The following is a 13645-nucleotide window of genomic DNA, read 5'->3' on the forward strand; positions in this document are numbered from 1 at the left end:
ATACATGTTTGTAGAGCTATAGGCAATCATCAGACCATTGTCGACCATACAGCGTTGACTTGGCCTGATGAATTCGAGAGCGCATGATACGATCGCAGGAGCACAGATAAGAATGGTTTCGAGCTATCAAGTGAGAGCAATTGGCAACAATGAAGCGAAAAAAATCCTTAAAAAAAGGAAGAAAAGAAGTCGACCCATGGCAGAAGACCTCCTTCCCCATGGATCCTCTGCCGTTTCCAAGCCAAACTAAAATGACCCCCACACAACCGACTGCAACTGATCATCTTTCTTTCTCCCCTGGTGGCAGGGCAATGTTGCACCTCGGACGACGTTATATTTATTGCTTTGCCCTTCATTCGTCGCCAGATGTCTTTCGTTCTGCGGTTGCTTGATCGGTCTGATCATTCTCTTTCAGAGTATCTTTAACTCTCGTCGTTGCTTATCAGTTCCGACCTTTCTCATTGTTTCCATCCTTAGGGGCTTTGGTAGAGCTTTGATAAAGAGAGGGAGAGGAATAGGGTAATGCTCCGAAAATGGTAGCATTGATATACATCTTCAGCGTTCTCTGCATATATCTGGCTTTTCCCTGGACCAATGCGCTGGTGCTGCGGTCGCAGGACGGCCTTGGGCCGTTGTCTCCACGGGGACAGACCGTCCTTGATGGAACGACTGTCCTACCGGAACGACTTCCTTCCGACCGCTCGTCACAGCCGGCCAATTCGGTGAACAGCACGCAGCGAGATCTGCTGAGTGCATTGAATGTGATGCAAGATAAATACTTTCAACTATGGCAGGGAAAATGGCCCACAGCTATCGATTGGACAGCTGCAGTGCTTGGGACTCACATCTCGGCCACGCTCTCGTCGCTAACTTCCGCGGTGAATGATATGCTGCCACCACCCAAACATTTGGATGCGAATATAGATCCTAGAGTAACATCGATGATCGACTACTATGGCCAGGCTTTTGAGAATCTTATCAATCACTTCTTCGACCACTCCATGGCCTTTTACTTCGGCGAAGATGCATTTGCTGTGAGGAACCAGGCCTTTGATGATATGCTCTGGCTAGTATTGGAATGGCTAGAGAGCATCAAGTTTCAGAAGCTGCACTCAGATTTGCACTACCATAAGTTCGCGTATCCTAAAACTACCGGCAAAAGACCTGGGTGGCATGGCCTCCAATTCCATATTCCAGCAGCTCATCGAGCTCGATTGTTTTACGAACTTGCGGCCAAGGGATGGGATAGTTCCCTCTGCGGAGGTGGGATGATTTGGAGCCCCCATCTGACTCCTTATAAGAATGCTATTACAAACGAATTGTACATCTCTGCCAGTATCGGGATGTATCTCTATTTCCCGGGTGATGTGATCGAATCGCCCTTCATGGCGGAATCTCAGAATAGCGAAATCTTGCCTGACGGAAATCCTCACAATCCAGCTCATCTAGTTGCTGCTATTGAGGCATACGATTGGCTTAACAACTCGAATATGACTGGACCAGGTAGCCTCTATGCAGACGGGTTCCATGTCAAAGGGTATCAGGACACCGAAAATCCCGGCACACGCAAGTGCGATGTCCTTAACACGATGGTGTACACGTACAATCAAGGTGTAATTCTCAGTGGGCTCCGGGGCCTTTGGCTGGCCACTGAATCGCCGCAGTATCTGGACGATGGGCACCAACTCGTCCGTAAAGTTCTTTATGCCACGGGATGGCCCAATAAGTCCAGCGAAGAGTGGGCCGGCCTTGGTCGTGGGGGCGTCTTAGAGGATGCATGCGATTCTTCCGGCAACTGTTCTCAAGACGGACAGACGTTCAAAGGGATTTTCTTCCATCATTTAACCGAATTTTGTCGTCCCATTCGACCGCAGGAGGAGCATTTTCTGGTCAATTCCAGTCGCACAAGCGAGGATGAGAGCGATTGGTACTACGTATATAAATGGCATCAGGCACGATGCCGGACGTATGGGCCATGGATCAAACATAACGCAAACGCTGCCCTCATGACTCGAGATGCTGATGGCAAATTCGGAACCTGGTGGGGAAGAGAATATCGCAAGTCCGATGACGCGCTCACTTATCGGAGCACCCTGCCTCAAGGTGCCGTGGATTATAGAAACCACGGCGACCTTGCAGAAAATCTAGAGCTCGAGATATCCAGACCCTGTGGCCAGACCCCTCTGACTGAGCATCCGGACGTCATAGGCATGCGGCATAAGGACTACAATGACCGGGGCCGGGGTCGTACTGTAGAGACGCAGTCTGGGGGTGTAGCCGTTCTGCGAGCCTTGTACCAATGGGAAAATTTCCCTTCTCTTTCTGGCAAGGATGTCTGATCTTCAGCCATTCAGACGAAATGCTACGATCGTTCTGTTGTATATATCATGGAATATCTTTACCATTGGGTGATGTTGCATTGGGGCGAGAAGTTTTGGGTATTTTTATAGACATTGTTAGATTGGCCTGTGGACCAGAGCCGATGGAATACGAATGAACAGTCATTTGGCAGTATTTTCCCAATCCAATGAGGACGACCTTTATGGCTGTCAAGATATCAGATATCAGATGATTGATATTGAATCCACCACCTGACGGTCAGATACTTGATAAACGTACTTTCGTAAACAAAAAGACCCAAGCTAAGCATCTTCAAAGAAAGACAAAGCAGATTCCACGAGACCGGCTAACAACAAGCAGCACTACCTAGTTAGCCAGCCCACCGAGGCACTGAGAGGAGACTACATAGTGCGTAACGGGCCTTTCAGATGAGATAATGTACTGCGCCAATGGTACGGAGTATATTCCGTACTCTTGCATTGATTGTTTCTTGATCTCCACTCAGGGAATGGATCTTTGCACCTGAGATAGTAGCTGGAGTACATACATACACATATGCAACATACATGTACATGATATGATCTACGCTACATATTGCATTGCGGATGCGGAATTGTGTTCCGGTGCAAGGACGATGGGGCCCTACTGTGCGGAGTAGTTACCTGTCGAAGTATAATGTAGATGTATCTTAAAATCTAAGTACAGGTATCTATTCTGTGCTTGTTGGTGGGTAGGTGGGTTGTTTTTTCGTCATTGGTTTGTCCAATTGGATTATTTCTCTTGTTGGGGTAGAGAGGTACAGATGTGAATGAGATATAAGTCGAATACGGATGATATTTTTAAGTCTGTATGTGTTGTAAATTGGCTAGGATCTATCTGGCTAGCAGGAAGAATTGATCTAGCACATACTCCCGTAGGACCACACATTAATAATAAACCCACCAACAACCATCACGGGATTGCAGTAAGCCAATTACCTAGGTAAGGAAGGGTAGTCCAGCAGCCGACGAATGACAATACCACCATATATCTGACTTAACCAACGCTACTACTACTCCGCGGAATCTAGTTATAAACCCGCCCGGATCCTCAGAGAAAATTAGTCAAGCACTAGAAGCCCCCTAGAAGCCGATTCTGAGACAATCCAATCACCAGCAAACCAGACGGATTCTGGAAACGAAGGGAATCGCCCCCCGGTCATATCTAAACGGGGGAGAAATGCGCCGGCATAAGGATTCCTGCCAAGGATGACCGTGCTGAAAGCCACATGCTACTGACGGGGGAGTCTTATTTTCTCTCTCTCTCTCTCTCTGTCTGTCTGTCTGATAGTGAGTGAGATTAGATCGATTGGACCAGTTAGCGCTGAAGTAGTCAGTCAGTTGTGGGAGTGGCTCCATGAATACGGAATACTCCGTAGAGGAAAATAGACAGGGCTTTGACCTCTTATCGAGGGAACAAACATCAAGTGATCGACTGATTTTGTTTAACAATCAGAGAAAGGGACGGAAAAAAGCTACTAAAATGGTGATAGTCTCTGGCGGGACAAAGGAGCAAATCAACTCCTGTTGTAGCCGATGAGGGATCGGCGGTGCTTTATCGTCATCGTCATCGGTCAGGGATTCGGGATAAATGTGGGTAGATTGTTTACAATTCTTGCTAATCACCTTGATGGATATAAAGCAAACATCTCAGTGCTTACTTACCTAAGATACTAACTGGTTAACTAACTAATAGCTTCAGATGCTGCAACATTGAAGAATGAATTGTTGACAATTAATTTTTAAATAATCTCTAATGTTAATCATACCATAGAGATCATTAATTCCTCAAAACAACCAAAGCTAACTGAAAACTCAGTGAGGAATCAAAGTCACGCGGTGTCTGTTTCTGCTTCCATCCTTACATTCTTGCTATGTATCGTCCTATTTATTACATACCAGATTCGGTAACATCAAACCCTACCACCTACTTACTAGGTACCTATCTAGGTACCGTAGGTACTCTAGGCTGGCAGAATTGATGTGTGTATGCCCTACAGATTCCAGTACCAATACCAAGTCAAAATACTCACATCCTAGATAGTCGTCATAAGGAACCCTACACAGTATCTCCTCCCCCACCATTCCAAGGTGTCCAACTCCTACTGATGGATATCTTGCATCTGGATAGAACAGTTTACATTCATGGCTAACAGTTGACAACTGTCATCCTGAACTAACCACCGTCAGGTCACAAGCACCCCCGTTCTAGGTGGCGGAAAACGCATGCGACCCAGCGATGCGGGGGTCGAGGAACGTATTCAACTGGCTCGCGGGAGTTCAGTTGCTCAACGCTCGGCCGGAAGTGTGGTTTACCAGACACTCTGGTCTCTCCGAGGGTTAGACTGATTCACAACCTCGTGTTGATCGATGATGATGATGATGATGATGATGTAAGAGGACGAGACAACGTTGGGTTGCCGATGTACTCCGCACAGAGTATGCTCTGTGCATTGCCACTCGGGACCATCAATACCATGAATGTTGAACTCTACGAGGGGAGGATGGAGCTCAGTTTGAAACAATTTACCGCTACCGTCTGGTTTGCGTTGCGCGTAGCTAGTTAGCCTCGAGTGTAAGGGTACAGTAACTCGACTGGTTAATGAAAGGGAGGAGTGATCTTGTATTCGTGTGAAAAGCAAACGTATCGTAGGCGATATGACGTAGTTCGATCAGCAATATATCAGCAGTCCCCGTACACTGCCAGAGGTACTTTTTTATTGAATTTTTTATTTTGAATTTTTAATTTTCTACTTTGCGTTGGTTGGACGCATCCAATCAGCGCAGCCATGACGTGCTTGGCCGTCATCAATGGGGCTAGCAGCCGCCGATACTTGCCCGGAATATAAACAGCGGTGGAACTCTGAGCAAGGGGACTTGGCCCTGGCTTTCTTTCTACTACCCTCATCAAAGGGAGGACGTGAGAAAAGGAACCACCAAGAGAAAATTCGGTCGGGCATTTTCCATTCTCAAGGAGGTTGCTTCCCATTCTCTTGGGTCCTCTATTTGTTGATCATCGAATGGGAACACAAGTTTTGCTATGCCTACAGAATGTCTATTCCGGAGCTACTGTCCCATTTGCAGATGCTACTGCAGCTAGCATCTTAAGTGATGCACAGCATTGGGACTGTGATGGAGGGGAGGGGAGGAATAGTTTTATTAGAGCCTTGAAGCATCGGAAAGTAGTTGAGGGAAAGGGGGATTTAAAAAATAAAAATAAAAAACAAAGCCACCCCACAAGGTTGCTCGTCCAATGCCGTAGAAATGCTACTGTACTGCCGCGCTCTCTATGTAAACTCATAAGGATTGTCTTCATTATCTCGTTCCGGCACTCTGATTCGATCTTTAAAGTCCAAAGATGTTCCCGGTGATGGAGAACGATGATGGCAATTGATGTGCGATCGGCATGCTGCACATCGCTGTGCCGGTTTCAGCCTTTCTCAGTGGCTGAGGGTCATGGATCTGTCAGAAAAAAAAAAAAAAAAATAACTGTCCAAACCGCAGTAACGGATCAGCCTCTCCCTGAAACGTTTTTTTTTTAAAAAAAAAAAAAATTTTCTTTCATGTTTATTTGTGGATTAAAAGGGCAGTCGCTTCACCGTTATTCCTTTCGTGGTGTGGAGGATGCGAATGGCACATGGATAAATGAAAAGGCCTCCACTTGGACACTCTGATAGAAGGTTATGTACGTTTATTGGCTTGGGGAAGTTGAAGTACAGCGCTTCCTTAGTCATCTATCAATTAGCAACTTACCTGTTAGTTAGCCAGTTCACCTTACCATCCAACCTACAGAATAGTAAGGTACTTATGGGGATATCATTTCCGATCGACATTGCATGACCTCCCCTAGGTGTATTTCTTAAGACCTTGGAACTTTGAACGCCAGCTTTTTTGCCTCCTTCGCCTCGGCAGTTGAGGGACCATCACAGTACGAAGGACCACGGATACGATCCGCCTAGTGGTTTCTAGTTTGGATTGGAGATGTTTCTAAGTCGAAGCAGTACAAAAAAGGAAGTCAGTCCAATTTAACCCCAAGTTTCAAGCAAACTTGACAATAAAGAGCATATTGCAGTTAAATTATTTAATGTTTAATACAGACACAGTGGATATTCATGCATGCCTAGTAGCAGTACGTACTCCGTACACACATGCATAAATACTATCCAGGAGTCATTTAGTTATATGGGACATACCACTGGAAAGAAAATCAGTAGTAATAATTAATCAGCTTGAGACAACTTTTCCTCCTCGTCATCGTCATCATTCTATGCTGAGATTCTCAGCTCATCCTTTGTGTGCTGTTAGATGATCATACTCGCGGTGGGTAATGAGGATCATCATCATTCCTCTGAGGACCACAATCTTCTTGGTGGTATTTGCCCCCCTCCATCCCCTCTAGGGCAAAACGCCGGTGTCGAACCAGGGGGAGTCAAGCCAATAAGAGGAGTCAACCTGGGGACTCAAGCTAACATGGGTCACTAGAAAGGACTAAAGAAAAAGGAACCCCTAAATGAAGTCAGCCTTCCCCACCCAACTGCGCCCACGCCATCCCTGAACGGGCCCTTCACCGAAACAATGACCAGTAAATCCACCTTGACCTCCCTAGCTGGGTTTAAGGCGATAAGAGATACCTTCCACTGCATTTTATGCGACGTAATACCAATACACTGGGGATACCTCCACAATGGTTTGGTTGGGTTAGTCAGTCAAAGGTACTCCGTAGTGGAGGAGTTGTTCTCCGCTCCGCCATAGGGAAGTTTTGCTCGTATGGTATCGAATAACCTAGTACTCTCTAAGTAGGTACGTAGTAAAAGATTGGATGAATGACCTGGTTCCCCCTTTCGATCCTTCGTTCCAGTGGCGGCCACGAGTCCTGAGCCACCCACAACTTTCTTTCAATCCTCCCATAAGAAATCAAGTCATTTGGGAAATAGATATCCCATGATGGCATTTGTGATTTGGGCGTCTGAGGGATCCAGCAAACCCCATTTCTTTCTCCTGATTGACGTAGCCCAAAATAAGTATGCTACCGATTTTCCCATGATCACCATCACCTCGAGTGACGCAGCGTTGAAGGGCCCCACTAAGAATTTCCGCCCAAAACTGTCGTGACTATTTTAGTCCTTAACCTTAGTAGTCTTCATACCGAATTGGTAGAATTATGAGAATTACTTACTACGGCCATTCTCGTTATTACCGTCGTCAGTATTGCTGTTCGGCCTATTACTTACGACTTCCTTACTACCAACGACTTTCTCCCACGACTGACTGACTCCTACGGAGTACTTACTCAGGGATTGATTGATTGATTGATCCAAGTTCGTACTGCAACGACAAACTGCCCACTTGCTCTTCTGACTACAACCCTATCGTCCCTTCTACTCTTTCTTTTTTCTTTGTCAATTCCCCCTTTCACCTACTTTCAACTCCTTTCTAACGTCGACTCTCTTTTTTTCCCTTCGACTCCCTCGTTCTCCCCTTTGGAATATTTCGAGGTTGATTGTTATTATAACCCACTTTTCCCCCTTAACGATTTCATCCACCATCTATCTGGTTTTAGCTCTTTTCCCGTTTTCGGACTGTTCAACGAACTGTCTCCTGAGCGGTTTCCCTCCCAACTGCCGTTTCCATTGTGAAAATCAGATCCAAGAAGGACAAAGGAAAAAAAGAAAGAAGGGAAAAAAATATTCACGCGTAGAGGGAACACAGAAAACGGACAAGTGAATCAACCAATTACCCAGGCACATTCTTGAATCGCTCTGTCCCGAGTATCGGTTGCCTTCCCAACTTCGCTTAACTGATTCGTTTTCCCCCCGAACTTTCTCCATCGACCATTTTTTTTTAATCACCGTCGATTCTTTGTCCTCCGGTTCTGCCTTCCCCCCCCCCCTCCCTACCGAGGCCGTGACTTGCAGACTGGATTCTATTTTATTTACGTTCCGTTCCGTTCTTTTTTATTTTTTTTCTTTTTCCTTGTTCCTTTCTTTTTTTTTTCTTTTGACTTTCCCCTCGAACAAGTTTTCGACAATCCTTCAACTATCCCTCGCTTCAACTTTATTGAAGTCCGACAGCTACCTCCAGCGAAACACAGATTCTTCATCTGGGGTTAGTCGCTAGAGGTAGTCCCGCCAGCTGTGATTTTTTTTTTTTTCAAGTTATTGTTGGTGCTGGGTATATGAAACTTTTTTTTGATTGTGGAAAGCCGCCACATCAACCACAGACCAAATCCTCTCGAAAATTGTCCATAGGACGAAATTCAACCACAGCGCCACCACATTATGGCGTCGACGTCAGATGCGCATGGGTCCTCTCCTGTTCCAACCTTACCCCACCCCAGCGATAATAGTCGCACGCATATGTCCTCTCTTTCTTCTTCCTCCTCCATATCCGACACGGAAACAGACCGCAGGGGCCGACAAGAACGCCCTCGCATGGCCAGCCGGAAACCGAGTGCTTCGATATTAGTACCACGGGATCATCCAGAAATCGAAATTGAAGAGGAAGAATTCCCCCCCGACGACGCTAGAGCCATGAGCCCTCGACGCAATTCAGCCGACTTGGAACGACTGGGAAAAGAGGCCAGACAGACCTTGCAGGAGTAAGTATCTGCAATGAGCATTGGATTATATACTCTACCTTGTGGTTTGGCCATCGTACTGACATTGGAACCGGTTTTTAGACAAGCAAAGGCCCTCCAGTCCTCTCTCCAGGCTCTCGCCGAACGAATCGAAGCGGTGAAGTCGGATCACGATAAACTCGAGAACGAGAACAAATTTCTCCAGGATTACATCGGTGGATTGACTCGAAATATGACCAAGAGCGAAATGACGAGAACAAGTACGAAGGTCAGAAAGTCACAGAAATAAGCATGGCATCGTTTCGACATCTCGGCTGTTGGAATTACTGAATAGCCGAGATTTGACCACTTTTTGACAAAGAGAAATCCGATAATGAAATATGCCTTAATATGTCTCGGTATGCGGCGATTCTTTTTTTGCGACCAGGCATTCCTACACGCTCTTAACGGTCCTTATTTCCGTGACCACGCTCCCTGGATTATTTGCCGGAGCATCTCATCTAACGAAACTACACCCCCGCGATATGATATATATCGAAACTTCATTTCTACGAATTTTTGACCGCGGCTTAAGCGAGCGAAGTTGAAAACGATACCAGCATCTTTTTATCATGGTGTTCACCATTACCGATAGGATGCTGGAAACGCTTCATTTGCATATGTTACTCCTACAACGGACTTGGATCTCATCAGGCTCCTTGGGGGAATCAGCATAATCACGCCTCTCACAGGCCTCTCGTCGGAACTCGATCGGCCCTCGACCAGCCATCTGTGTCATGAGAACGTTGATGTCTTGAGATTCGAGTGACAGGAGAAACTTTTGTGACATCATTGCATACCACGGTGTTGTCTGGGTGCTTGTTATTAGGTCTAGGCATTGGTCTGATGGATGATCTGGTGACCTGTGCGGTTCCAATCAGCCATCCTTCTGCGACATGTGGAACGAAGGCAAAACGGAGTCTGCGACGACAGCCAACCAACTTCTTCTGTTTATATTAATATCTTTCTACTTGTTCTTTTTTTCTTTATTTTCTTTCATATCGCCCTACCGGAGGCACTGTGTATTCTGTGGCATAGCACACGCGGCGTTCGGAACTGACTGGGAATTATTGTTGATTTAGCTCAACTAGACTTGCTTGATTGGCACGAACCGCAACTGGGCGCATCTGTTCTCATGGTCTGCAAAGAGAAAATTCAGGTGGGCAAGCATTTTCACGGAGCAGCCAATTGTGGTTTTACTTGATTGTCTTCATCTTTCATCATCGGCATGGGCATGTGTACATTGGAATCGTCCCGGTCTGGCGATTCGGTTTGATTTTGTTTGGCTCTGAAGACATTTGCTTTACATACCCAGGAGCGAGCGGTTTGATACAATTATAAATCATATCTTCAACTTCAAGTTATTTCGACCTTTGTATACCATATTTATAGGAACTCGTAGATATTCTACTTTGATATCAAGACCTATGTTCGAATCCGCTGTAAATACTTCGTACGTATATGTAGGTAGATACAAATAAACAGAACAGAAACAGAAAATAGATATTACTCGTAGATCACTCACCACGTCACCGTACTACTCTACTTCTACTACGTACTGTGTCCATAGTTGTCCATACCTATTACATCATATCCAAACCAGAGTCATCCCAGAAACCAACATATCCAAAATAAAATAAAACAAATTAGAACAAAGAAATCTAATTTTAAAGTTCTTTTCTAAAAAGAAAAAAAGGAAAAAAAAAATACTGTGATAGATAAAAAAATAGTGGACATGAATATAAACATAAATATAAATACCTGCCTTCCCTTCCTTACCTACATTTAGATACACGAACCCTCAGGATTCTTCAGTCTCAGCCCGATGATGAAATTAAAAAATTAAAAAGTTAAAGAAAATTAAAGGGGGGCTGAGAACCTAAGCGCCGCATACGTCATCGTTTGGCAATGATAGGATTGAACCGGGTTTTGTGTATCGTGTTTGGTATTTGGTTCCCTGGGACAGTAACTGGCTAATATTATTTAGGGAGGGAGTAAGTGGGTAAAATAAAATAATAAAACAAGTGAAACGCTGAATGATGTACAAAGTACGCGTGATCCGCGCGTAGCAGATAATAATACTAATGAACGAATCTCGGGTCTTGGACTTTGGTATTGTCTTTATGTCTTTCTGTTTGTTGTACTTCGTATGTGTGTAGTCTTCATGTATGTATGTGTATGTGTCTGACTAGCATATTCTCAAGGTATGAGAATGGAATGAAGCGCGTTGGATTAAGATCTATCTATCCTTCTGTACCAGTTCAATTAGAGCCAGGGAATGTACCCTAAGTATATAATTATCTATCTGCTTATTTGCTAGGAGACTATTTGGGATGTGTCTGAATATTTTTCGAACGCAAGACCCCTTGGGAGATTTGTATGTCTCTTAGGTTAGGTGTCATTGATCCCTGGGTCGTCTGTAAGGCTTGGTATCGGCTTAACTAATCATATACATGAGGCTGAATCTCTACTTAGACGTCTTTTATAATTACTTCGTTATATGTTGATTCAGCTTTACTTGTTACGTCTACCGAATGAATTTCAACTTTCTTGATAGCCACTGCTGCCGGACTTAAGATCTAAACTCGAACTTCAGGCGAACAAGTAAACGCCGTGAGTGGCACAAAGGGAATAACGCCCAAGACATATTCCGCGATAATAGTCCAGGCCTGAGGGGCGGGGGAGTGTAACTTCACTAGATGTAGGGTGCGAGTCTGTAAAAAGAAAAGGGAAAGGTATTCTTTGGGTAGTTGAGCATAGGCATAAACCGATGGGGAAAATTTAGAAAAAAGAAAAAAGACAGGCAAACGAAAAATCGAAAAGCTAAGCCACAGATGGAGAACCGGTTCACCAGCCAGCCAAGACATGCCCAAAAGACATCAGATTGTGCTGGGGCAAGTAAAGGATCCAAGTAGCATTTCAGCCGAATCTCCATCCGTTAGCCGTGGTGTCAGAAAACTTTCCACCGCGCCCTGGGTTGTGTGATACGAAAACAAAATGCACCTCTTGTTCCTTTTGCCCTCTTCTACATTCTAGTTCTTTCAACGCAAGCCAGCCTGTCATCCGGTTACTCCACCCACGGTCGGATAGGAACCCTTTTTTTTTTTTTTTTTCGTCTTTCCTTTACTCAGCAGGCTTCTCACCCTCCGCGGCCGGGGCCTCGTCCTTCTTTTCGGAGGTAGGAGCGGCCGATTCCTGGGATGGCTCGGCCTCGGACGAGGTCCAAAGCGTCTATAAGATGTTAGCGTGAGCACTCTGATGATTCTACTCCTTGAGTGTGGTCTTACCAGGTTGTCCCGGAGGAGCTGCATGATCAGGGTAGAGTCCTTGTAGCTCTCCTCGCTCAAGGTATCAAGCTCTGCCACGTACGTTAGCATCTTTACTTCGGAGTATAGTCACCCGCAGTGCTATGCTATGCTATGAAGGAGCTCTAGAAGCACCGAAAACATACCGGCAATAGCGTCGTCGAAAGCGAGCTTGGCGAGATGGCAAGCCTGATCAGGAGAGTTGAGGATCTCGTAGTAGAAGACAGAGAAGTTGAGGGCCAGTCCAAGGCGGATGGGGTGGGTAGGGGCGAGGTCCGTTTGGGCAACTTCAGTAGCAGCCTTGTAGGCCTCGAGGGAAGCGTCGGCGGCGCCCTTGCGGCGATCCCCGATAGCAAACTCAGCGAGGTAGCGGTGGTAGTCACCCTTCCTGTTGGGCGGATCGAAGCGATTAGAATCGATTCATGTTTGCACAGTCGAAGAGAAAACATACATCTTGTGGTAGAAGACCTTAGACTCGCCGCTCTGGGCAGAGGGGATCAGGTGCTTGTCGAGAACCTCCAGGATGTCGTCACAGATCTTAGCAAGCTCGGCCTCGATCTTCTGGCGGTACTCCTTGATGAGAGTAACCTGGGACTCATTGCCCTTAGACTCCTCTTTTTGCTCGATCGAGGTGACGATTCTCCATGACGCACGTCTGGCACCAATGACGTTCTTGTAGGCAACGGAAAGGAGATTCCGCTCTTCGACGGTGAGCTCAACATCTGCAGAAGCGACGGTCTTCATGTTCTCGACCATTTCTGGTGTCCTTTTCGTTAGCAAAGAGCAGCGGGTGAACGGAAATATTCATGACGTACCCTCATAACGCTCAGCCTGCTCGGCGAGCTTGGCCAGGTAAACGGCATCTTCGTGGCCCATTGTGAGAATGGTGTCTAGTTCGCGCAAATTTGCTGTTAGTCGAGCGCTAGGAAACGATTCGGAAATTGCGTGTCAATTCTTCCCGACGTGTATAAAAAGAAGAGAAAAAGAAAAATGGATACAAAAGTGAGGAAAGACAAGAAAAGGATAGGAACGAAAACCAGATGAGACAGAGTGTTCCAGATCATGCGATGAAGCGAGGGGCTGAAGGAGGTAGTCACAGGGCAGAAATGAGGCTGTGAAGTCAAGTGCTCTAGGGAACACGAAAGCGACAGGTCCCCTCCTTTCTGACTCCCGTTTACTCCGTTTTTAACAGGAGGATCGAGAAGACGAATCAAACAGGAAAGAATGATATGAAAATCAATAGTATGGTCATTTAACTCCAGCGGGGGAGAAATAGGGTGGTACGGCGACGGTCGGGGGTTGTTAACAGTGGATGTCGCACCGCCGCTCCTCCACTCGGCTAGCCG

The 13645-nt window shown here is 45.9% G+C and overlaps 3 protein-coding genes across 3 annotated transcripts; 2 read left to right on the top strand and 1 right to left on the bottom strand.

The window, feature by feature from the left end:
- Positions 1 to 533: 533 nt before the first annotated feature.
- On the top strand, positions 534 to 2339 carry ATNIH1004_006011 (putative glycosyl hydrolase; the record flags this gene model as incomplete). Its single annotated transcript, XM_033570648.1, has 1 exon — positions 534 to 2339. The coding sequence occupies one exon, from the start codon at positions 534 to 536 to the stop codon at positions 2337 to 2339; it is 1806 nt and encodes a 601-aa protein (XP_033426680.1).
- Positions 2340 to 8734: 6395 nt separating this feature from the next.
- ATNIH1004_006012 (short coiled-coil protein) lies at positions 8735 to 9763 on the top strand (the record flags this gene model as incomplete). The annotated part of the gene is made up of 3 exons (XM_033570649.1): positions 8735 to 8976; positions 9058 to 9223; positions 9590 to 9763. 3 exons carry the CDS (start codon positions 8735 to 8737, stop codon positions 9761 to 9763), a joined length of 582 nt encoding a protein of 193 aa, XP_033426681.1.
- A 2354-nt stretch (positions 9764 to 12117) lies between these two features.
- artA (14-3-3 adaptor artA) lies at positions 12118 to 13175 on the bottom strand (the record flags this gene model as incomplete). Its single annotated transcript, XM_033570650.1, has 5 exons — positions 12118 to 12225; positions 12282 to 12352; positions 12446 to 12687; positions 12751 to 13057; positions 13115 to 13175. The coding sequence occupies 5 exons, from the start codon at positions 13173 to 13175 to the stop codon at positions 12118 to 12120; spliced, it is 789 nt and encodes a 262-aa protein (XP_033426682.1).
- Between the last annotated feature and the right edge of the window lie 470 nt (positions 13176 to 13645).

The sequence above is a fragment of the Aspergillus tanneri genome, assembly GCF_003426965.1.
Source record: "Aspergillus tanneri strain NIH1004 chromosome Unknown AapTan_4_pilon_pilon_pilon, whole genome shotgun sequence".
Taxonomy (NCBI): domain Eukaryota; kingdom Fungi; phylum Ascomycota; class Eurotiomycetes; order Eurotiales; family Aspergillaceae; genus Aspergillus; species Aspergillus tanneri.